Genomic DNA, 25403 nt, shown 5'->3' on the forward strand with positions numbered 1-25403 from the left:
TTTACAGTTCAGACTCCAATCTTGCTCTAAATATTAAAGAGCCCGTACCCTTCATTTTTGTAGGCGCTTCAGTGTGAATGGGAGGGGCTAAACGGCTGTATATATCAAAATGGACAGCTTATTTTACATATACTGACTGCGCTGATGGAGTTTACAATACATTTGGAAACGTTAACAATGTTTACATACATTCAACTCTTTAATTACACACAAGCTGTGTGAAAAAGATTGACATGTTGATTTTTCAAGTGAAAAGTAAATGAACACATCCTCTACACAGAACATAACTCAGCAGCCTTCTGTTTATCTTATTTTTATTTATTTACATTTCTCAGAGATACAAACTTGACTGAAAAAATGATATATTTTATGGTATTAACATAAACAACAATTGTTTTGTGTTATAATGATGTAATTATTTAATCATATTTAATGTATCCATGCATAAAACCTAGAGGGATATATATATATATATATATATTTATACATCTTCAACACGTTTATTTAAAAGAAACCACAATAAATAAATAAACATAAAACAGAAGAGTAATTTATTTAAGTAGCTTTTTATGTTTTTTTTAATTTTATTTGTTTTTGTAGTTGTAAAAACATTTTTGCTAGTGCTTAGCTACAGAAATTTATTTTAAAATATCAATAAATATAGATATGAATGAACTAAAAGAAGGTGTCCCAGCATCGTTAACTCCGAGCAGTTTTAGGCAAATGTGCACCTGCAGTGAAGGAGCTGATTGGCTGCAAGCAGAGTCAGATTCCAGCAAAGAAAAAAGCAGTAGTTTATCTGATTGAAATCAGGAAGGAACTGGAGAGGAGCAGCGGCACAGAGATGCAGGGCTTTAGTTACTGAACTCTGGCAGGATTTACAGGACACAGCTACAGCGAAATTAAAGGTAAGAAGAGCTCATACAGCTACTGTCAGATTTATAGGTACAGTTCAGCAGGTTTCTCGGTATGGAAATAATTAACATAAATATTTAAATATAGTTTTATTGCTTAAAAGAAGTGTTTCAGAGACGTAGCGTTTAAACTAAAATCCTGCTTTTGCATTGTGTCAGTCAAAGTACCGTATTTACCTTTAATAAAAAAAATTAAATAAATAAATGCTAATTAAAAGTCCTCGTTCCCGTATCGGGCATTTTAGACTGAACACACAAACGGTCATTCCACAGTCAATACTAACACAACCGTTCCCAAACCCAGAAAAACAATCCGAACCGTAAATAAACTACTGAGTGGAGTAAAGCATTGGTGTAAATCATGATTAACAGTGGTATTTGTGTTATTTTGAGATTGTTTTAAAAGGTTATTTTCAAATTAAAGTTTTCAATTTTACGTTTAAGGCAACATTTTCGTTTCACACGGACTATAAATACATCTGCTCATAGTAACAATAAAAAAGAGTAATCATAATAATAATAAAAAAATAACAGTAAGAATTCCTAATGCAGCTAACGTTTCTTTCCCAGTTCATCATGCCTCGCTCGTTTCTGGTCAAGAGCAAAAAGGGCAGCTCTCACAGTGGGCCACGGTTTATAGAAAATGACCAAAACGAGGCAGGACACATTACACGTAAGTGACTTTTATTCCAGAAATATTTATATTATAATACACTCGTTTCTGCCAAAGTGTTTCACGTTATTTTTTATTATTATTTATCACTGCTGAAATGTGCTCCTTAAAGTGTACTTTTGTATCGCACTTCTGTTTTACCTACACTCTCTTAGTTTAATATTTTTTCACAATTAATTAAATGTGAAATGTATTTATTTATTTATGCGTCTTTGTGAGAGGAAAAACATCTCCATTTTATTCTTCCAACTAACCTTATTTATATATTTACTATCCTTAGTTTTATATAACGGAATGGTGATGGTAGGAGCCTTTATTTGATAAATACGATTTATTTTGCTGTGCAACTTGACCTGTGAATTTCATGTATTGTTGGCTATATAAATAGCTTAATACTTGTACAATAAAGGTCGTAACCTAGCTTAATATTTGTAACATAAATCCTAATCTTTGTAACTGGCACAAAGTTTTTAAAAAATCAATCAAAAAATTGGAATTCGCCTTTAATTTTAACTTTCTTGCGATTTGGGCGGTTTTTTTTTCTTACTTTTACTCAACCGTATTCCGACAAACCCCGCCTTGCTGTGCTGTAATTGGCTGTTGGAAACCTAACTCGTGTACTGATTGGCTAACAGGCGGATGATTTATGATGCATGTAGTGACGGCTCTGACGGAACACGGGTGGAAGATACTGCTTTAAAACTGTGAAGCTCCAAATAAACTGTCTGTTATCAGCCCACTGAGACTGCGGTTGTAATCTAGTGCCTTCTTATGTGGCCTGTTACTTATATCTCCTTTATGTGTCATACTTTCATCTGGTTCCTTAAGTAGTAAACAGGGGATTCGTTTTGGAGAATCCAAGAGTACACCCGTTTTTAAATTTTGTGATGAATAAAACAAGGGACACGTTGGCACACTTTTGTTCTATTCAATCTTAAGAGTATATAGGTCTGTGTCTATTGTTGCTGTCAGAACAAACCATTTTTATCTCCAAAAGAGTCTTTACTGGCAAAGGAATATAAGCATTCATAGTGTTAATCTGGATTGTTTTTTTATCCACAATATAAAGGGCAAAGTAAAACAAAGTATCAGCAAACTGTTTCAAATGATGCCAAAAATATTTTTTAAATACAGCTACATGCTACATATTACACCTATTTCAAGGCAGGGTTATTTGCCAGTCAATTAGCCATTACCTCACCGCTTCTGTCAAAGCCGAGAGGGAAATTGATTTGTGTAAGACACTGCAGATTTCCCAGGATGACTCCAGTTTTCCCAGTAAATCTAATCTGTTTAAGAATGAATCAGGCCTCTCAGTTTTTTCCTGTTTACTATCATTAAGTACGTTTCTCAGAAATCTTTTGGAAATTAGTACATAATGAATGAGGGATTGAGAGCAACCCCAGTTTACTGATATCTGCGTTAGAGCTGATCATCCTTATCTTTCATAGTAAACCAACAATAAGCACTTTGAAGCAGTTTTAAAAATCGCTTTAATCCTAGAGTTCTCATCCCTCCATGTCTGAAAATCTCTCTTTCTATTTTTAAGTCAAACAATGAAACCCGACACTTTGCTTTAGTTTACAACCCAAGCCTACAAATGTCTTTACACGACATTTTAGAAATGCATGTTCTTAAGAACAGAAATGATATGTGAAGTAATATTCTGGTCACTTGTATTCTGTGTTGTTGTGAAATGCACCATGTAAATAGTAAGGAATTATTATTATATGAAGTGTGTCCAGCTTCTGCTCCAGTCCCATCAGAGGCAAAGGAACCAGACTCTCCTGGGAGTTTACAGTTAGGCCCTCTCACCGAACCCTCCCACACAGACCGTTACACTTATATTAAAGGTGAAGAAGAACCAGAGAGTCCAATCTTGTCTCACCCTGAGCCGTCAGTTACAGCCACTCGTCCTTTCTTCATGCCTGGTAAGTGAACTCAGCAGTAACACCACACTTATCTCCTATCTCATCTGAGCATTGCAAATTTTCAGTCGTGTTAGTAAGAAAAAAAAAACAATGCTAGATGCAGCACTGAACACACCTTTGTCAAACAGTCAAACGTGTCAACAAACACAAAGGTGTCTTCTCTTTTCCTCCCCCAGAGCCTCAGATGGCAGAATTTCCACCCTACTATAAGCCGGCTTATGGGTGGGAGCCTCTACCCTCCCCTTATGATTTCAGACACATAGGCTTCCACTCCTCTCTGCTACAACATGCTAATAGCCTTTATGGATCCCACCTGAAACAAAGCCCAGAACCCACACAACCACTGGACTGCAGCACACACTACTCCCCAACCTCCAACACCTACCACTGCATCACATGTGACAAGGTGAGTATAACATTTGTGTGGTAGTTGGACCACTAATTACTGACAGAGGTGTTCAGCTATGCTTTGTGTAAAATCCCAATAGAACAACATTAAACAATAAAAAGGAATGTGGTGGAACCCGTGCTTCATAGAAATCAACTTGGATGTTTACCGTTGATATAATCAAATAAAATTTCCCTGTAACTGTTATCAGATTAACAAGGATGCTGTTGGCCCTGTGTGTAAAATGTTGTGACTTTCTGTTGAGCTGCTAGAGAGCAATGGGTGGTGAAAAAGGGGAGGACCTTTCCAAGTTCTGCTTGGAAAAACATTTGCATGATGAGAGGACAACATAACTGATATTTTCTTAAGAGTAAAACAACTGATTTTAACAACAATAAACAAACATTTAAACATTCAGACTTGCTTTCTCTTTAAAAAAATAATAATCCCAGTCCAAATGTATAAAGAACATACTTTATCACACAAATTAAATAAAAATAATTGAGGGAATCCAAGTGGCAATTATACTTTATGTAAAAAAAAAAAAAACATATAAAGTGTATATGGGTGACTCTGTGCATTAATACCTGTTCTCCTGGACTCTTCCAGGTGTTCTCCACTCCACATGGCCTGGAGGTCCATGTGAGACGCTCGCACAGTGGCACAAGGCCCTTCGGTTGTAACATTTGCAGAAAAACCTTCGGCCATGCCGTCAGCTTAGAGCAGCACATGAACGTCCACTCTCAGGTAACGACTCCAAAACTGGAGATATTCTGTTCACTAAGTAATTACCACTGTGTATATTATGTTTAAAATGTTTTAAATACGTACGTTACAAAATTACTAAGCTAGCATATTAGCTTACTGTTGCTAACATAGCAGATGTAAGATCTAGGGCAAAAGAAAAACATTAAAAATCTGAGGCTAACTCATCTGGTCTCTTCTTTGCCGCTTGATCAGTTTCAGAGTCATGGTTCATTTTTTAATCATCCTAGGATGATTATATTTTAATTTGAAACAAACGTCCCTTTGTCTAGGTTAGTTCTATTTGTATTTAGCCATACAAACTTCTTAAGCAATATATTCAACCTTTGGTCAGTTCGACCAGTTTCTTTTCATTGCTAGCATTGTAGCCTTTAGCTGGGCGTATAATCATCTTGTAATAGACCTTCTGTCAGTATATTGGGATTAAAGATGAATTATGTCAATCGCTACGCTAATTCTGCCACTGTAGTTGACACCTTCACTATTCACCCTTGCCCTTCCAAGAGCTTATCAAGTGAACTTCACCTGAGCTAACAGTGCAATGTAACAGCCCTTAAGATGGCGTCTGGGAGTCACCTGAGGGAACGTGTTGAAGCCTGTTGCATGAGGGAATACTAAAATGAAGGCTGAACGGGCGGCTAGGTTTTTGCATTTACAGCTAGATGTGATAACAAGCCCTTTAAACATGTCGAAATGAATTACAGCCTTCCACACCATTTTGTCTTTACTGCAATTTTAAGAGACTACTTCTGGTTTAATTTTGTATTCATCTATGCTTGTTTTTCTGGTTTTCTTTTAGTGGTGTATCCTTTAGCTTGCTAACTGGCAAGCAAGCAGTTTCAACTTACATATGAGTAATCAACTAGAACAATCTGTTTGAATTTAAACTGTAAACATAAAAGGAATACATACATTGGTTTGAAGTGTTTGAAATATTGATTTTGTTAAATTTGTTTACTTAATTATTAGTTTGAAGCCACAAACTGGTAGTCATTCATTTAGATTAAAGTGACAAATTAATTTTACTGTGAGCAACTGTAATGTTAAAGTTTTGAAATAGCATTTGAAAAGCATGTTATTATTAAGCTACGGATATCAACATGTGATTTTGTGTTTTGTGTGTAAAGGAGAGAAGTTTTGAGTGTAAGATGTGTGGGAAGACGTTCAAGCGCTCATCCACCCTGTCCACACACTTACTGATCCACTCCGACACTCGTCCCTATCCCTGTCAGTTCTGCGGCAAGAGATTCCACCAGAAATCCGACATGAAGAAACACACCTACATCCACACAGGTAGAGAGACACCAAGAAAAGAGATCTCTGTAGTTTCTCCGTAATATTTCTGTAGAGTTCAAATGGAGTCTGCTGCTTTGATATTTCTCCTGAGGAAAAGAGCCCCCTCTTGAGTCTCCTTTGAATTTTAGCGGTGGTCTCAGTAACGTCTCACACTGGACTCATGTTTTTCCGCAGCTCACATAAAGAGAGGACTCAATTATTTCTCATCAGTGCTCAGAACCTGCTGAGCTTTGATGCTGTACATAATTTTCTAATTGTCATTGGGACCAGAGTTGTCTCTTGTCTGATGCTATTTCTCATGAGAAATTTGAGGAGCGTTATCATTAAAAGTGAGACGCCAAAACAATCAACAAAGCCACTTTTGAGCGCTAAGATGGTTCTTTAAGGAGTGAGCAAACGTGTGGTGCCACATGCATCAATCCTGGACAGCTCTGAAACTTTGAGAGCAGAACTGCTTTGTTGTTGCCGGGCACTGCTTCCAAGAGCAATATACCTGCAGATAAATCAGGAAAAGAAAATTAAACAAATGTGGGGCTGATTTACATATCTGATTTTCCTGTTTTGCTGAGGACTGTGTGAAAGCTTCCTCCACGGCTCTGTCACATCAGACCAACACGCTTCCAATGAAACTCTACAAATCTGGGAAGCATGCAAATCTTTCGTGCTGATTCTAAGCAAAGATTTTACAATCTCTTTTGTACCTGTTTAGATGATTAGCTTCTTCTGCTTTCATGATTACAATGGAACTAGGAGCTTTCTAACATCCCTATGGTAAAACAATTCATCTACTAGTACAGCTCTCATGCTTATAATTCCAACTTGGAAATATGAAGTTCACAGACTAAAAGGAAATAATGTGTTTTAAGGCGTTTTTGCTTATTATTGGGTTTCATTTAGGGTTATGATACACTATTTTTACTCTTAAATACATAGACAGTTGAAAGTATAAGACAAAACGTCATGATTATTCAAGTTTACACCCAGTATTAATAATTTACATAAATATCCACATTTAAATAGTCAAAGAACAAAGTTTAATTCCAGTTTAAAAGCCTTTGAGAACCAAACAAACTGTGTTCATTCATTCTTTCTTTGTATTGGAATGCAGGGAGTTATTTAAGTTCATAGTGCTTTTTTAAACCCAATTCTGTCCTCAATCTTGTTAATAACCAGTCTGCTGTGGGCTCGGACAACAATGCGAACCCAGATAATGCTTCCTTTAGACTGTGGCAAACACAGTGCCATCTCCTAATGCTAAGTTCTAGTTTTAAAATGATTTTGTTAGTTTAATTTTGTTCATCTCTTTCTTTCTATGGAAGATAATTAATGGTGTTTTATTTTATTTTTCAATGGCTACAGGTGAGAAACCGCACAAATGCCAGGTGTGTGGAAAAGCGTTCAGCCAGAGCTCCAACCTCATCACTCACAGCCGCAAACACACGGGCTTCAAGCCCTTCGGCTGCGAGATCTGCTCCAAGGGCTTCCAGAGGAAAGTAGACCTCCGCAGACACCACGAGAGCCAGCACAGCCTCAAGTGACGGCCAGCAGGAGAGAAAACACCTGACCTGTTCAATCATAAAAGCACCCACGACAGCATGTCCTGAAGTATGCAAAGTAGAGAGCCTTCTATAAACTAATGTATCTGACAGTGTCTCGATGTCTGCTGTTCAGAAGGCCAACGCACAGATGGATGTTGGTGTTATCGGACGAACATGAGCCATTTATCACATCTTTCCACAGGTGGAAATACCTAAGGAATGTAGAAAAATGTTTCATAAATTATTGAATTGTTGTTAAATTACTGCACATTTCGAGAACTCTGCTTCCATTCTCGAACCAACTACAAGGAAGAAAAGATTAATGCAGTGTGTTACACCTCTGTAAAATGGTCTGCATTATTTTAAAGTGTATTTTTAAAGCTTATACATATAAACATACAGGTGGGTGACAGGTGAAGTGCATAAACCTCTTTCCAAAGACCAGAGCAAACTGGAAAGTTCAGGACTGATCTACAGAGAATTTTCCTCAACCGTAGCCTCAAGAAGTAGGCAGTAAATATTTCTAAATGTTTTAAAGCAACTGCTTGTAGTAAGTTTAAATAAAAACTACAGAATCATTGTGAGGGCGGCACGGTGGTGCAGCAGGTAGGTGTCACAGTCACACAGCTCCAGGGGCCTGGAGGATGTGGGTTCGATTCCCGCTCCGGGTGACTGTCTGTGAGGAGTGTGGTGTGTTCTCCCTGTGTCTGCGTGGGTTTCCTCCGGGTGACTGTCTGTGAGGAGTGTGGTGTGTTCTCCCTGTGTCTGCGTGGGTTTCCTCCGGGTGACTGTCTGTGAGGAGTGTGGTGTGTTCTCTCTGTGCCTGCGTGGGTTTCCTCCGGGTGACTGTCTGTGAGAAGTGTGGTGTGTTCTCCCTGTGTCTGCGTGGGTTTCCTCCGGTTGACTGTCTGTGAGGAGTGTGGTGTGTTCTCCCTGTGTCTGCGTGGGTTTCCTCCGGGTGACTGTCTGTGAGGAGTGTGGTGTGTTCTCCCTGTGTCTGCGTGGGTTTCCTCCGGTTGACTGTCTGTGAGGAGTGTGGTGTGTTCTCCCTGTGTCTGCATGGGTTTCCTCCGGGTGCTCCGGTTTCCTTCCACGGTCCAAAAACACACGTTGGTAGGTGGATCGGCGACTCAAAAAGTGTCCGTAGGTGTGAGTGTGTGTTGCCCTGTGAAGGACTGGCGCCCCCTCCAGGGTGTATTCCCGCCTTGCGCCCAATGATTCCAGGTAGGCTCTGGACCCACCGTGACCCTGAACTGAATAAGCGTGTACAGACAATGAATGAATGAATCATTGTGATAGTTCACTGACCTGTTGTAGGGAGAATAGAGCCTCCGTCTTTGCTACTCCGGTCTCAGCTCTGCAGAAACTGCTCCCAACCCCCTTGATTTGAAGACAGTGCTGCATAAACCCAGGAGTAAAAACACCAAATCTTACTCGCTGTTGCTTTAAATAATATTCAATGCTTTTGAAGTCAGTAGTGAACATCTGTGGGAGAATTTCTTCTTGAAAAAAGTACATATTTTAAAAGACTGAGTGTAGATTTTACGCCTTGAAGCTGTTCAACACCTTGCTGTATCCTTCAATATCAACGTCACCCAGCTGTACACTCTTTTATATGAATGTTATTTAAGTTTGTATTGTAACTTCAGTTGTGACATTTACTATTTATGGACGATTTTTTCGTTCTAAAACTATGCAAAAAAAATCTAAGCTATAAATAAATGTTGTCTTGTGAAAGTGTTAATATTCTGTGGGACAGGTAAAGGGTTTCAGATTGCTAATCTAAACGAAGGGTGAAGGACAGAGAGTATGAGTAACATATGTAAATGCTTGAGCTCTATCCAACCTGGGCCTGACATGAAACCTGAGCCTAGGCCTGGAAAGAGAGCCTGGTTGTGTTTGTTTTTCGCGTGTCCGCCCTATGGAGGATCCGGATGCTGAGTTCCCGTTGGCTTTGCGGTCGCTTGTGCACTTTTTTCGCCCCAGGCATGGGCCAAATCTCTGTGCGATAGAAGCCTCAGTCAAATGTGTACCTGGAACTCTGCATGCAAATCTCCTGTCAAGCGGGTTTGTAAACTTCAAGGCACTGGCGTGATGGATCGATGGAAGAAGCAGCTTCACTGTGAGTTGCACCAGGTTCCCTTCTTGTAAAACAACAAACCTGGCCAGTAGAGTGACTTAGGAAGAAGTGAGATTTACATACGCTAGATACTTAGGTGTTGTCAGTACAAACAAAAGTGCAGTCTCTTTGGGAAAAGTGTTCTGTGAGGGCCATGAGGGCTTTAAAGCCTACTGTTACAAACAGCAGAGAGGGGAGAGATTTGCAGGCACTCCCATCTCTCCCATCAATCTGCACTCAACTACTTTGCCAAGCAAATTCCTAATGACACCACCGAGCACACAGCAGCGCTCTCAAACAAAGGAGACAGTTAGGAAAGCCCCATAGCAGCACCATGCACCCTTTTTTTTTTAGAACACTTCATTTCCTCGTCTTTGTGTAGACTGTTATTTTTAACAACAGCACAATTAAACAAATAGGTGTTCGATTAATTTGTATTTGTCTCAGTGATTAGGGACATATTTATTGTTATATGTTGATGGATATACACAATATATGTACTTTTATCACGTAGGTGAATGAATGAATGAATTATTGGGGAGTAACAATAACCCAGTAAACATTTAGCCGTTGATTCAACGTTGAAATAACGTAATGACTGCCGTCTAATCAACGTTCTCTTAAGGTTGAAAAGACGTCCAAACACAGACATTGAAAAGACGACTATTAGAGGTATTTTGGACGTCCATTGACGTTATTAATTGGTCCCGAAATAAATTACTTGTATAAAACGCGTTTTGGACGTCCACTGACGTTATCGGTTGGTCACCACTTAACTAACTTATTAAGATGGATTTTGGACGTCCATAGACGTTTAAAATATGTCCTTGACGGACAGACTTCTTTTAGACCTATTTTGAACGTCCAGGGACGTTCCTTGTTTACTGGGTAGGCTGTTCCCTTCATTCTGAATAACATAGATGTACGGAAGGTGTGTAAGGCAAGACAAAGCACATAAAGAAAATTATATAAGAACAAATAAATTAATTTTAAAAAAATGTTCACACCCAAATATGTTTTTTGTTTGTTTGTTTTTAGGAAAATAAAGCTTCTTCTAAAGAATCCTGTGTGGATTTACCCGTCATCTTTCTGAAATCCACCATCATAACACACATCATTCAACATACAAACATGACGAGAACCGTTTGACCGGAAGTACCCAGTCAGAACCGTTAGCAGTGGTTGTGATGGGAACCAGACGTCTGAAGAGTTTAAAGTCCCACAGACGCAGCACCTCAAAGCTATTCTGTTTGTAAACGGTTATAAAAACTAGGTATGATCACATTGTCTAATGCTTGAGATGTTGTTGGGAGGGGAACAAAACTGACCACTATTTTACCAACATCAACATTCCACATTCAAACTCAGAGGAGATGTGTAGCTGGGGGTAGAGGGAAAATAAAATGTTTATTGTTGTGCTGAAGACATGGCAACCCTTAGTTCTTGTGACTCTAATCACTCATTTACAAACTCAGTTTGTAGAGAGTTACTGGCCACAAACCTGGAAGCTCTGGAGCACCAGCTAAAGTTCACCATGCCCAATGCCAAGTCTGGGCTAGCAGAGTATAACGCCCCTTAGCATTGTGCTGTGGAGCACTGGACCTCTACTAAATACTCTTAGCTCCATCTTAAGCTCTGAAACTGCCTCACAATTCAGCACACCTGTGGAATCTGAAGATCGGAGAAATCAGTGTCCGAACGCTGGTGGAAGCCCTGTATGTGCTCTGCTGGAGTTGGTAAACAAAATCTGTGGTGCCCATGCAAATGTGTGTTTATTAAACATCACCCTGGCACCAGGGTCCACACGCAGACAGTTAGGGCTGCATCCGGGTGTGAGCACACACATCAAATCACAATCCTGCACACTCAGCCAATCACAGGCCCAGGAGGGTGATGGGCAGGACCTCACCCAACAGGATGCAGGTAATGGGGCGGTGTCAAACCTGGCCTGGGGGCAAGGAGGGGAAAACAAGGGCCTAACAACCCGGCCTGCACTTCCTCTTCTGTGTGGCGTGTGTGTGAGGGGGCATTGTTTCATCAAATCACCCCAGTAAATCTTTATAAAGATTCAGATTGTGAGTTGCTACTTTTTTTGTCAGGTTTGTCGCTTTATTATAACTTCGTTCTCAATGTTATAGAGCTGTGTTACTCATTTCAAGACCCTTCCACAGATGAGGTCATCATCCTGGACCCTTCTAAAACTACTCTATATCTTTAAAGAAATATATCATCATTTGAGTTATTTGACATTAATGAAGTCAACTTCTCTCCTTTTTGTCTGGTTTCAGGAGTGATTTTTATTGTGCCACAGATGAGTTTAAACGAGCATCACATGAGTTTAAACAAACAAACAAAGTTATTTACCTAATTTTGCAAAGGTGGCAATAATTTTGTCCGGCACATTTTTGGAGATTTGCGTGAAATTATATAAATTTTGGATTTTTTTCCTCTGTTTTTTTGTGTCGTTCCTATACACATAAAAGAACTAAACATGTGTAACTTCAATCATTTCCTGGAAAAATAATAAAAACTATTTCAGCCATGTTAGCACCCCTGAAATAAATAAAAAATATTACCCCTGAAATTTTTTAGGGTGCAAAAGGTGGTGTTGCAGTCACACAGCTCCAGGGACCTGGAGGTTGTGGGTTCATTTCCCGCTCCGGGTGACTGTCTGTGAGGAGTGTGGTGTGTTCTCCCTGTGTCTGCGTGGGTTTCCTCGGGGTGACTGTCTGTGAGGAGTGTGGTGTGTTCTCCCTGTGTCCGCGTGGGTTTCCTCCAGGTGCTCTGGTTTCCTCCCACAGTCCAAAAACACATGTTGGTAGGTGGATTGGCGACTCCAAAGTGTCCGTGAGTGTGTGAGTGAATGTGTGACTGTGTGTGTTGCCCTGTGTTCACCGCAACCCTGAACTGGATAAGAGTTACAGACAATGAATGAATGAATTAAATTTTTATATATATATATATATATATATATATATATATATATATATATATATATATATATATATATGTGTGTGTGTATGTGTGTGTGTGTGTGTGTGTGTGTGCGTAAAAGATACAGTTTAGAAGCTCAACCACATTTTTCTGTCTTGTGTAAACTCAAGAGGATCTGGAGGAATGGAGCTGTCATGACCTGCGATAGGAGAGAAGCTTGAGATCCCATGAACTGTTAAAGTCTCCCAGAAAGCAGCTATGCAGAAAGATAAAAGCATATCACCTAGAGACCGTGTCCTTGTTCAAACTCCTTATGTCAGTGTACTATGATTATAACAGGTTCTACAAACCAATATAACACTCAGCAAGAATGCACATTTACAAAGACATGTTGGGGAAAGGTGGGGGGAGAGAGAGGGAGAGGGAGACAGAGAGAGAGAGAGATTTGTTTTGCAAATGAGCCATATGCAAACTAGTCTGGCTTGGGTCCTGTTGAATAGATGTATTTAGTTGGAGGCAGTGGAGCAAGGTAGCGTCCTTATCACAACAAGGACTATCAAAGATGAAAATACTCACCTTCAAAAAACTGTCACTGAACTGTCTCTGAGCCTGGAGTGAATACACTGATCACTTTAACCCTTTATAGTAACTGCTTTGAAAGAAATGAATAAGTGATGGAGTAGGCAGAACATCATGAATTAAGATTTTGACAAAGGGGAACCTCGGGGCTTTCCAGGCATTTTAGAGAAAGCTCAATGAATCCTGTGAAATACAGACGTAATACGTAACTATGTCATTTTTGGTGGGGGCTTGTTTGAGAGAATGATCAGGCAGGATGTTTTTGAACGTGTACTGCAGCGCTTCTCTCAGTTCTGTGTTAATTTTTGCCTTGAAACAAAATAATTAAACATGATAAATTCTTGATGTTCCAAGGAAAACTCAGGATGACGTTTGATATTTAGGTAGATACAGTCAAGCTCGCTCTCCCATTCACCAGTACAACTAAGAGAGTCACAATAGAATCAAGCAGCAATTTCTGATTCAAAATTGGAGCATTTCTGGTGTTAACTGGGAGTTCCTCCATGGCTGCACTTTTCTGATAAGACCTTTATTTCTGAAGAAATTTTGGATGAGGAAGTGTCCACATATTTTTGTCATCAGATGTAAGGTCATCAACCTGAAAAAAGAATTAAAACCACAAAAAGGAGAGGTTTTGTTCCCACTGCGATGATATTATTTTCATCACAAATGACCTTGTTATTTTTAATTTAATAAATGCCTTTGCATCAGTGGCCAGAGAGCAGTAAAATCATTTTCATATCTTGCTTTTTTGCCTGTTCACACAGTCACATGTACAGCAACTAAGAGGCCGGTTGATAAGTGCCACCACTTTATGTCTCATTGACTTCAGAGTTCTTTTTTTTACCAGAGCAGGTCTCACACAAAGCCTCTCTAAAGAATTTTATGAGCAGAGAGATGAAGAGAAGCTTTACACACATAAAGTATTCTAAAGCCTGGACTCTAATCACCCTGCAGGGCAAATACAGAGATTATTCTGCTGCTGAGATAACATTCATTCATTCATTCATTATCTGTAACCGCTTCTCCAATTCAGGGTCGCAGTAGGTCCGGAGTCTACCCGGAATCACTGGGCACAAGGCACACACTTTTGAGTCGCCAATCCACCTACCAACGTGTGTTTTTGGACTGTGGGAGGAAACCCACGCAGACACACAGAGAACACACCGCACTCCTCGCAGACAGTCACCCGGAGGAAACCCACGCAGACACAGGGAGAACACACCACACTCCTCATAGACAGTCACCTGGGGGAAACCCACGCAGACACAGGGAGAACACACTACACTCCTCACAGACAGTCACCTGGAGGAAACCCACGCAGACACTGGGAGAACACACCACACTCCTCATAGACAGTCACCCGGAGGAAACCCACGCAGACACAGGGAGAACACACCACACTCCTCACAGACAGTCACCCGGAGGAAACCCACGCAGACACTGGGAGAACACACCACACCCCTCACAGACAGTCACCCGGAGGAAACCCACGCAGACACAGGGAGAACACACCACACCCCTCACAGACAGTCACCCGGAGGAAACCCACGCAGACACAGGGAGAACACACCACACCCCTCACAGACAGTCACCCGGAGGAAACCCACGCAGACACAGGGAGAACACACCACACCCCTCACAGACAGTCACCAGGAGGAAACCCACGCAGACACAGGGAGAACACACCACACTCCTCACAGACAGTCACCTGGAGGAAACCCACACAGACACAGGGAGAACACACCACACCCCTCACAGACAGTCACCTGGAGGAAACCCACACAGACACAGGGAGAACACACCACACCCCTCACAGACAGTCACCCGGAGGAAACCCACGCAGACACAGGGAGAACACACCACACTCCTCACAGACAGTCACCCGGAGGAAACCCACGCAGACACAGGGAGAACACACCACACCCCTCACAGACAGTCACCCGGAGGAAACCCACGCAGACACAGGGAGAACACACCACACCCCTCACAGACAGTCACCAGGAGGAAACCCACGCAGACACAGGGAGAACACACCACACTCCTCACAGACAGTCACCTGGAGGAAACCCACACAGACACAGGGAGAACACACCACACCCCTCACAGACAGTCACCTGGAGGAAACCCACACAGACACAGGGAGAACACACCACACCCCTCACAGACAGTCACCTGGAGGAAACCCACACAGACACAGGGAGAACACACCACACCCCTCACAGACAGTCACCCGGAGGAAACCCACGCAGACACAGGGAGAACACACCACACTCCTCACAGACAGTCACCTGGAGCGGGAATCAACCTCCAGGTCCCTGCCAATCATTATTTAAATCCACTCATATAAATATTTATTCATCCAAACTGGACGAGAAACAGCAATGAGATTCAGCTTTATACAGTTTATACATGATATTTTCCAATATCCAGAAATGACTGAAAAGAATGCTACCAATTGTTCTTCAACATTCAAAGTCTAAAAAATAGTAAAGTTAATTAAGGTGTGAAATTTTTGTAAAGTTTTTAAAGAGAAATTTAAATTACATTGAGCAAGCTGCTTACACTTGTCCCAGTCTGAGCGTGAGCTCAGTAACAGGTCAGTTTATTTTGTTCTTTTTTTCTGGACACAGGAAGTGTATGGCTGCTATTCAGCAGGGTGTTACAGAGCTGATATTACGAGACTGACACACATTAGACAAGACACAGCTGCTGAGATCATTGAAGGCTGTAAACCCCCTGCTGAACTTCAGCAGCAAAGCAATCAGACAGTTTCTGAAGACCTGACCACAGACCAAGGAAAAAAAAAAGAAGAAAATGTAAGGGAAAAGCCCATGAGAATAAAAAAAACCCAAGATATTTATAGCTTCTTAAAAATCTCTCATTAATTTCACATTAATATATTAGTAGTGTCTCTTACGCGGCACAGAAATTTCACCAGAAAAAAAAGAACAGGAATCTCACGTGTGTCTCCTCTAGAGTTTTAGAGAAGAACTAAAAGTAAAGTCTTACTCTAGGCTCAGATTTGCTGAGATAACACCGCAGCAGAATTAAAGACAGAACTTCACCATTTCTCACCAGCAGTAAGAACCTGCTCTGCTCTGATGTTGTCTTATTCGGACAGGAAGTACATTGTGTCTCTTTTTTGTCTGGTGTCTGAGCAACTGCTGAGCAAAATAAATTAAACTGAAATAAATCCCCTATTTGGTAATAACTGTGTGCAACGTGTGTGGAAGAGCAGCACCCAGATATGTCCGGACATGATTTTCTGGACATTCCCCAGAATTCATATGTAAAAATGAATTCAAAATGTCACAAACTCTCAGAGAAAGAGAAAGACAGACAGAGACAGAAACTGTGAAATCTGGAGCATCCAGGCCTCTGGAAACAGGCAGCTCTCTGATGGAGCAGTGATAGTCTTATCTGGCCTCGTCCAGACTCTAACGGTCAGAACATGCTGGTCGAGGCTGAGGGAGGAGCTCCAGCCTGGACGCACAGATACAACCAAGAACTGGAGTAATCAGAGAGAAACATGGCTCAAAACACACATCCTCCTCTCTCCACATGCACACCAACAGCTCCACAGATTGTCACCAGTCCACCCTTCATCCATACAGACATCCATCATCCATCTGTCTGCCTTCTTCCCTCGCAAACATCCACAACATGGCTCTCTCTGAGGCCACAGCTTCTTATCTGAGTCCAGAACGAGACATAGTTTCTGATGGACGTCACATTCAAAATAAATCCCTCACATCAAGCTGTAAGAAACCGTAGTCACTCTTCATTTAGTGTTACTTTAATACTTCTAGGAAAAACAAGAACAGGTACAGAACATTCTGCCCCAAACTACAAACTCCACTTCATCAGCCAATTTTAAAAACACTTAGTTAGTTTACTCTATTTACACATTACCAAATCTAACTTTAACTAAGATTCCTCCAATTAGACAATGTTATTAAGCTGGGAGGAAGAAGACTACAACATGCTTCCTCTGAGAAACCAGCGACTTTTCCAACACACTTGGAGGAGAGCATTAAACTGCCTAGCTCTGTTATGCTAGCTAACAAGTGCCTGTGTAGGCTAGCACTGTAATGAGTGATGTTGGGGAAGGTAGGGCTATTTTACACACGTAGATAAAATGAGGTCTATTATGTTCTCTTTAGCCCAGCTAGCACTCTCACAGACTAGTGGTCAACATGATAACTACAAGCATCTGGATTCAGCAGAGTCCTATTACCCCAAATTCCTTGAAGAGAATGCGCAGTAATCTTTACAGCTGTATGACCAACATTTGTTTATTAACTGAACATGTCACTGAGATGTATTTTGCTCTAATCTCAACTGAGCCACTGTGGATTTACAAATGAGCTAATTTGAAAACTACAACAGGAACCTGAAGAGACTGCATATCACACAAGTCTGTGTCAAATGCATTTAAACTTTGAGCCATTTTGCCCTGTAGGTTTGCATGTTATTGATGTCACCAAATTGTAGACTTTGAGGCTCAGATCATACGGCTCAGGGTCACATTAGGGACAGGGTTTTAGAGTCCAGGCTGAGGCATAGTTAGAGATCAATCTTGAGTTATCATGATCAAAGCAACTTAGCTTGTGGCACCACTTGGGAAACATACAAAACATTTTCTTATATTTAAAAGCAGCAAAAAAAATGTACCAATGTGTTAAATTGTGAAAAAGTCCTGCCTCTCTACAAAATAAACCCCTACATAAAGTAAGGCACTAACCTAAACTTTAATATTAATAATAATAATTTTAAAAGCCTGCTTAAAAACTTATGTGAATACACATGTTTGAGAGCTGAGAAAGTAAACCAGTTCACTCTCTCAGTAAACTGGTTCAGACCCGTTCAAAGCAAACAAAATGTATTCTGGGGAATTGTTTAACTCTTCAGTTTAGCTAATGCTAAACTCAGCTAAACTTAGCTAAGCTAACTCAGGGGCTACTCTGAACACGATTCACTTGAGGCCTTTCAGTAAACTTAAATGAAATAATATTAAAAGAGAATGTCAGACATTCATGCTTCATCGTAAAAAATATATGATTTACATGTTGTTTACAGTGGAGGTGATAGTTCCAGAAGTTTGACGGCTTTATTAGCTCCTCACAGAAAGATATTACATTAATGAATAAACAGCCTGGGGCATTGTTGTTTTATGCAAGTTAGCCTTATTTTAGCATTAGATATTACATAAGAAGCTGTGTATGTTCACTGTTTTATGTTAACAGATGGGTAATAAAATGGCCTTGTTTTGTGTTACACGTCAGTACCACTGTTCCTGCCACCACCACGGTGCATAAATATTGTTTGCTCATTAAGTTTCTCTACAACGTACTGTTTCTCATTCTAACTCTGAACAGCTGTTTACATCTTAACAGATTTTTGACTGGTTTGTGAAAGCTGTGAAGATTTGCTCAGCTCTCAACAACTGGAACACTACTGACCCCATGTGGACTTAATAGGATCTGCAATTTCCAGTTGTGATTGATCATTTTAATACTGCACTCCCAATTTGTAAGTGCTGCTATTATTGTTATGTATTGTTACTGCACGTGAACCAAAAGTGGACCACGCATTAAAATGTTCACTTGGCCCATGGACCATAAAACAGATCTGACCCACTTCTGGCAAAGACATGCGTGGATTGGCTGTGGCAAACTGGATCAAAGCCAGTGAGGCAAAAGTGACTTTTGGAGACATGGACCGGGTTTGGGTTCTCATATGGCCCTCCTCCCTCCTGCACTCCCAGTAAACAATTAGCCGTTGATTCAACGTTGAAATAACGTAATGACTGCCGTCTAATCAACGTTCTCTTAAGGTTGAAAATGAAAGTTGAAAAGACGTCCAAACACAGACATTGAAAAGACGACTATTAGGCGTATTTTGGACGTTCATTGACGTTATTAATTGGTCCCGAAATAAATTACTTGTATAAAACGCATTTTGGACGTCCACTGACGTTATCGATTGGTCACTACTTAACTAACTTAAGATGGAATTTGGACGTCCGTTGATGTTTAAAATATGTCCTTGACGGACAGACTACTTTTAGACCGATTTTGAACGTCCAGGGAAGTTCCTTGTTTATTGGGCTGGGACTGGTTCGCTTGAGTGCAGTCATTCCATGTGGAAGTGGGCCATGATAAAAAAGGGATGTCAACCAGAGCAGGGTCAGAAAAGTTTCGTTACCTGGAAGAACTGCTCCTAGAGGAGTTAGACAAGTTTTTCAAGCAGCCTTAAAAATACTGGACCTGAATTTAGAGAAACAAAACAATTACATTTTAAATCACAGCTGCAGGAAATGGCACATAATGAAACAACGTCTCAGTTTGAGAAAAAAAAAAGATTCTGGACGCAGTGCTGGTACTTACATAGATAAAGGAGGTTTTATTTATTATTTGTGTACAAACAGAGGCTGCAAATGCCTTCCAAACTGTCGAGTCTTCAGAGTGCAGTATCCCTTTATACAGCTCTTTACCCAGAACAGCAGCACATTGGTGAGAAAGATCAGATCAGGAGCGTCCCAGCACCTGTCCAACATCTGTCCAACACCTGTCCACGCTACTGTCCGAAGAATCTCTGCAGTTATCCTCAAGGTGAAAGCTGAGACAAAGCCCCAGATATCTGACAGATATGCCCATGAAATAAAGTCTTTCAAAATGCCGAACAAACAGATTAACAATGTGTGGAAAGGATTTGTGAGATTATGCAAATATTCATCCATTACAAAACCAAATAATAAAAAAAAAGTCTTTTGTACTACATTTCCAGAGCAGTAGACGTTTATTTTATGTGCAGATGTGTTCTGAGTGTAAAACCTGGATCCGTAGCTGTGTTGGGGTCATTTGTTTGACTATGTGCTGATCACAGCTTTCTCTCACTCTGCAGGCAGTAAGAACCAAGAAGAAACAAAAGCCTAGAATTTCTACTCTAGTCGTTTCTTTAGATCAGATTGACGTTCATTGCTCTTTGATAAATAAAAGTTTGGTAGCAAAGATTTCCCCCAAAAACGCCGCAAAAGAGCAGAAAATCCTCTCTTCAATAAATTATTTATTCTCATTCTCCTCAGATGGAGTCTATTTCTATATCTCATTTAACATTTAACAACAAACAGCACAATAAATTAAGAAACCATCACAAGCCGAAGGTTGTGTATCTGTTATTTAAGTGTGTCATGTTGATTCACCTATGAGCTTTGATTCAGGGTAAAAATCAGAGACTACAGTTCATTTACTGCATTTCAGGTCAAAACTGACAGTAAGTACATCACATAAGTTGAATTAATGGACACAGAGAGTGTAGACGGACTCTTTCCTCTTTCTGTAAGATGAAAGCTTTAAGAGCTGTTTATCCGATGGAGGTTTCAGTGGTCCAGGTGACTGTCTGTGAGGAGTGTGGTGTGTTCTCCCTGTGTCTGCGTGGGTTTCCTCCAGGTGACTGTCTGTGAGAAGAGTGGTGTGTTCTCCCTGTGTCTGCGTGGGTTTCCTCCAGGTGACTGTCTGTGAGAAGTGTGGTGTGTTCTCCCTGTGTCTGCGTGGGTTTCCTCCAGGTGACTGTCTGTGAGAAGTGTGGTGTGTTCTCCCTGTGTCTGTGTGGGTTTCCTCCGGGTGACTGTCTGTGAGGAGTGTGGTGTGTTCTCTGTGTCTGCGTGGGTTTCCTCCGGGTGACTGTCTGTGAGAAGTGTGGTGTGTTCTCTGTGTCTGCGTGGGTTTCCTCCGGGTGACTGTCTGTGAGAAGTGTGGTGTGTTCTCTCTGTGTCTGCGTGGGTTTCCTCCGGGTGACTGTCTGTGAGGAGTGTGGTGTGTTCTCTCTGTGTCTGCGTGGGTTTCCTCCAGGTGCTCTGGTTTCCTCCCACAGTCCAAAAACACAAGTTGGTAGGTGGATTGATGACTCAAAAGTGTCCGTAGGTGTGAGTGTGTGAGTGAATGTGTGTGTTGCCCTGTGAAGGACTGGCGCCCCCTCCAGGGTGTATTCCTGCATTGCGCCCAATAATTCCAGGTAGGCTCTGGACCCACCGCGACCCTGAACTGGATAAGCGCTTACAGATGAATGGATGGATGGATGGTTTCAGTGGTATATCAGACCTTAAATATCCTCCGAAATATCTGACAAATAAATAATTTGTACTCGGTGCTCGTTTTGGCTGGAAATTAGAATAAATAAATGAACGATGGTCTCTGATGTTGCGCAACACTTTATCAAAAGAGACACAGATTCTCAGCGATGGCTGTTCAAGAGTCACAAAGGCTAATTTGTACAGTTTTACAATTTAGAACAAGTATATTTTCTTCGTTTGCTTGTACAGTACACTTCTGTGTGCAGCCATTAATCAGTCTAACTTCCAGTAAAGTAACATGAACAGTCCATACGAACACCGGGTGTGATAAACACACTTCAATAATTAAACACAACAGAACAGCAGTCAAAAGGAAAGTCCTTTTACAGAATGATACCTAACCGAGTGACAGATGATTGAGACGAAATGAGGATGCACCTTTAATGTAACCAGGTATTTTACAGTAAAACACCTGTTTCTGCCACTTTTCGCAGCCTTCTGAGATCAAAGGAATAAAAATTAAACTCTTAATATAACAAACACAACATATTTTTAATCAGTAAACATGCCTGCATGTTAAAATAAAGTAACTAAAGCATAGTTAAGTTTCTTAATTAAAACAACCGAAGACATAATAAGAGCATGGATTTGTTTACCTGGATGATCAAAACTTGACGGGTCTGGACACAGACTGCAGGCAGGGGGCGCTAGTTGGCACAGCAGGGGGAACAACGGCTGCTGCATAGTACAGTGCTTAAAAACAGCACTGAGACGATTAAAGGAGCAATCAGTCATTTTCAGAAACCAGCCATTAAACAGTGGCCTGGATGTATCAGAGACTCTGTACTAAACGCATTTGGAACATGGCCCCGCCTCTTTGAGGGGCCCACTCTGAGGAGCATAAACAGGTTCATTCGGGAACTAAAAAGCCATGTGATCCTTCATCTCTGAGAGCTGCACTTTGTAGAAAAACATATAAAAGCTAAAAAATAATCACGTTCACAAATATTGTTTGGAAAAACCAATGACTGACAGCTCCTTTAAATCCCCACCTCAAAGAGTCCTGAAGGAATCGGGGGCAAGAACGAGAGCCATCCTCACTTTCGGTCATGACACAACGAAAAGAGTACTGTCCTACTTAGATACAGAGTTAGACACTAACTTTTACACAAAGACAGAGAGGCACTGTAGTAAATTATTTAAAGAAAGAAAGAAAAAAAAAAGAAATACAGGACATTAAACATTGCTAGGGCTTCCACACACCTCAGTATGGACCCTGCCACCTGGGGAAAGGCGTCTGCGCCAAGGCTGTGGTGCGCCAAAAGTAGCTGGACATGGAGAACATTAATGATTAAGAGTTTCTGGGCAGCATTCCTCCATTAACATACGACCCGAGTGCTTTAAAGGGGAAGTCCACTGATTTTTAAACTTGCACTGCGTAACTCAAGCACTTGATAGAAACTAATTCATAGCAAGTCATTCGCAGTGGTTTGATGTAAAATTGTGCATCACAGAGTGGGTGATAGGGACCAGACGTCACAACGTCTGTAACACAAATGTAGCCATTTCATTTACATAATCTCATAATGAGAATAAACATGTGGAGGCTACTTGTTATACATTTGTTGCTTGACTGTGGTGCTACAAGATACGACCGCCTTTAAAACAGCCCTCACAGTTAATGATAACGCGGATAAAGACGTGGTAAACTGAACCAATCTTAACCACAGAATTAAGGGGATTCAGTGGAGTTCAGCTTTAAGCTGGTGTCTGTGACTGGACTGGATGCTTTGGTGCATGTTAAAGGAGAGGACAATCTTATCGAAGCCACACTAATAAAGATGAAAGTAGGCGACTCTGGATACTGAATTTTCCGGGATGAAGACAGTTCAAGCGTAAGACTTTATGTCCCATAAATAAATAACCTTAATCTCAACAGAACTGACACTGTTACGAAAACTAAACTGTAATTCTTTTTAAATTATATACACATCTACGCATGGCCTGTTGGGTCTAAATACAAAAACCTTTTGGCAGGGCACAAAATGAAGAAGCAATGCATCGGAACCGGAAGCAAATATATAACCTCTGAATGTTGAACTATTGCTTATAAGAGGCATGTGGGACACAAAACATGAACCGAATCCGAAAAGCTGCTCTACATTCAGCAAACCAGAGAGACAGGGATAAAGCATGAATACATATGTTCCTGTAGCTGAGTAATGCACAATTCCTCTGACCAATGCACACCAACCAAGTGACCAGTTCCTGTGGTGGCGCCTTGTGTGTTGCTGCGATGAGGCTTTGTATGATTTTATCACTCTTAACAATGACAAAGAATGACAAAACCTCATATCTCTAAGATTCTACACTTTACTGGAGAAGGAAAAAATGGTCTTAAGTGTGGACTTAAGTGTGAAAATGTGTGTCAGTTCTAATCGCCTCCATCTGTTACAGCAAAGACCACCACTGGAAAAAAGACACAGACTCTGCACTACGGAACTGCAGCAGAGACACAGTACAGTGCTGGAGCACCTAGCAGAGGGAAGGTGGTAGATAAACGCACACACACATACACATAAAAAAAAAACCACAACAAAAAAATAAAAACAACCCAAGCCGTGAGGGGCAGTAGACTCAGACAGAGGCGGTCCACAACGACCGATCGAAGGCCCGTGTAAGGAACAAGGTTTACAAGGATACAGCACTGGCCTTAGCCCAGAGTCCACTCTCGTTCTGACCGAAGAGCAAAGGGGCAGAGCAGAGGACTAATGTTCAGAAACACTAAGCTGTGTCAGGATGCACTGGATGAAGAGTTTGGTCGTCCATGTCTTCGGTGAGGCGGCAGTGCCCTCTAGTGACCTAGTGACCAGTTAAGAAGAATACAAGTGAAGAGCCCAAACATTCCTGCCACTGTCCAGCAGGGGTCTCCCTCTTGCAGCAGGTGAAGAGTTAACAGAACGGCTCCTGTGACCCTGGGCCCCTGGCTACACCTCGGTGGAGAACAGGATGCTCTGTCTCTTGCTGTCTGGAGTGGGGATGGTTTCCAACTGCAGGAAGTACAGCAAGACTTGCACCTGATGTAGAGGGGAACATAGAGTATGACAAAGAGAAAACATAAATAAAAAATGTGTGGCGAGGTGATCTTTTTAGGTGAATGGAGCAAGAGTGTATTTAAAGTCTCATATGACTGGAGTGAGACTGAAGGGATATTTTCAGGTGAATGGAGCATGAATGAAGGGAGATTTTCATGTGACTGGAATGAGACTAAAGTGAGATTTTTGGGTTGCTGGAGAAAGGAGTGAGATATATTGATAACCGGAGTGAGACTAAAGTGTGATTTTTGGGTGGCTGGAGTGAGACAGGAGTGAGATATATTGATAACCGTAGTGAGACTAAAGTGTGATTTTTGGGTGGCTGGAGTGAGACAGGAGTGAGATATAATGATAACCGGAGTGAGACTAAAGTGTGATTTTTGTGTGGCTGGAGTGAGACAGGAGTGAGATATATTGATAACCGTAGTGAGACTAAAGTGTGATTTTTGTGTGGCTGGAGTGAGACAGGAGTGAGATATATTGATAACCGTAGTGAGACTAAAGTGTGATTTTTGGGTGGCTGGAGTGAGATATATTGATAACCAGAGTGAGACTAAAGTGTGATTTTTGGGTGGCTGGAGTGAGACAGGAGTGAGATATATTGATAACCGTAGTGAGACTAACTTGAGATTTTTGTGTGGCTGGAGTGAGAGAGGAGTGAGAAATATTGATAACCGGAGTGAGACTAATGTGAGATTTTTGTGTGGCTGGAGTGAGAGAGGAGTGAGATATATTGATAACCAGAGTGAGACGAATGTGTGATTTTTGGGTGGCTGGAGTGAGACAGGAGTGAGATATATTGATAACCAGAGTGAGAGTAACGTGAGATTTTTGTGTGGCTGGAGTGAGACAGGAGTGAGATATATTGATAACTGGAGTGAGACTAACGTGAGATTTTTGTGTGGCTGGAGTGAGACAGGAGTGAGATATATTGATAACTGGAGTGAGACTAACGTGAGATTTTTGTGTGGCTGAAGTGAGAGAGGAGTGAGAAATATTGATAACCGTAGTGAGACTAAAGTGTGATTTTTGTGTGGCTGGAGTGAGACAGGAGTGAGATATATTGATAACCGTAGTGAGACTAAAGTGTGATT

The 25403-nt window shown here is 41.1% G+C and overlaps 2 protein-coding genes across 5 annotated transcripts in view; one reads left to right on the top strand and one right to left on the bottom strand.

Moving 5' to 3' along the window:
- The first annotated feature begins 813 nt into the window (after positions 1 to 813).
- Positions 814 to 9212, top strand: gfi1b (growth factor independent 1B transcription repressor). Of its 2 annotated transcripts, none has more exons than XM_066646222.1 (7): positions 814 to 908; positions 1485 to 1587; positions 3324 to 3518; positions 3695 to 3924; positions 4516 to 4653; positions 5799 to 5964; positions 7327 to 9212. In XM_066646222.1, the coding sequence occupies exons 2-7, from the start codon at positions 1491 to 1493 to the stop codon at positions 7503 to 7505; spliced, it is 1005 nt and encodes a 334-aa protein (XP_066502319.1). In that variant the 5' UTR covers positions 814 to 908; positions 1485 to 1490; the 3' UTR covers positions 7506 to 9212. The 2 variants fall into 2 exon arrangements, with proteins under 2 accessions (XP_066502319.1, XP_066502320.1); XM_066646223.1 differs by lacking the exon at positions 814 to 908 and adding an exon at positions 1276 to 1320.
- Positions 9213 to 19527: 10315 nt separating this feature from the next.
- bcr (BCR activator of RhoGEF and GTPase) overlaps positions 19528 to 25403 on the bottom strand; it is a 126543-nt gene continuing 120667 nt past the window's right edge. For all 3 annotated transcript variants that reach the window (XM_066645450.1, XM_066645449.1, XM_066645451.1), the window contains one exon: positions 19528 to 24291. In XM_066645450.1, the coding sequence (XP_066501547.1) occupies positions 24202 to 24291 (90 nt within the window). In that variant the 3' untranslated portion in view covers positions 19528 to 24201. The remainder of the gene's footprint in view (positions 24292 to 25403) is intronic.

This window comes from Hoplias malabaricus, chromosome 15, assembly GCF_029633855.1.
Source record: "Hoplias malabaricus isolate fHopMal1 chromosome 15, fHopMal1.hap1, whole genome shotgun sequence".
NCBI lineage: Eukaryota > Metazoa > Chordata > Actinopteri > Characiformes > Erythrinidae > Hoplias > Hoplias malabaricus.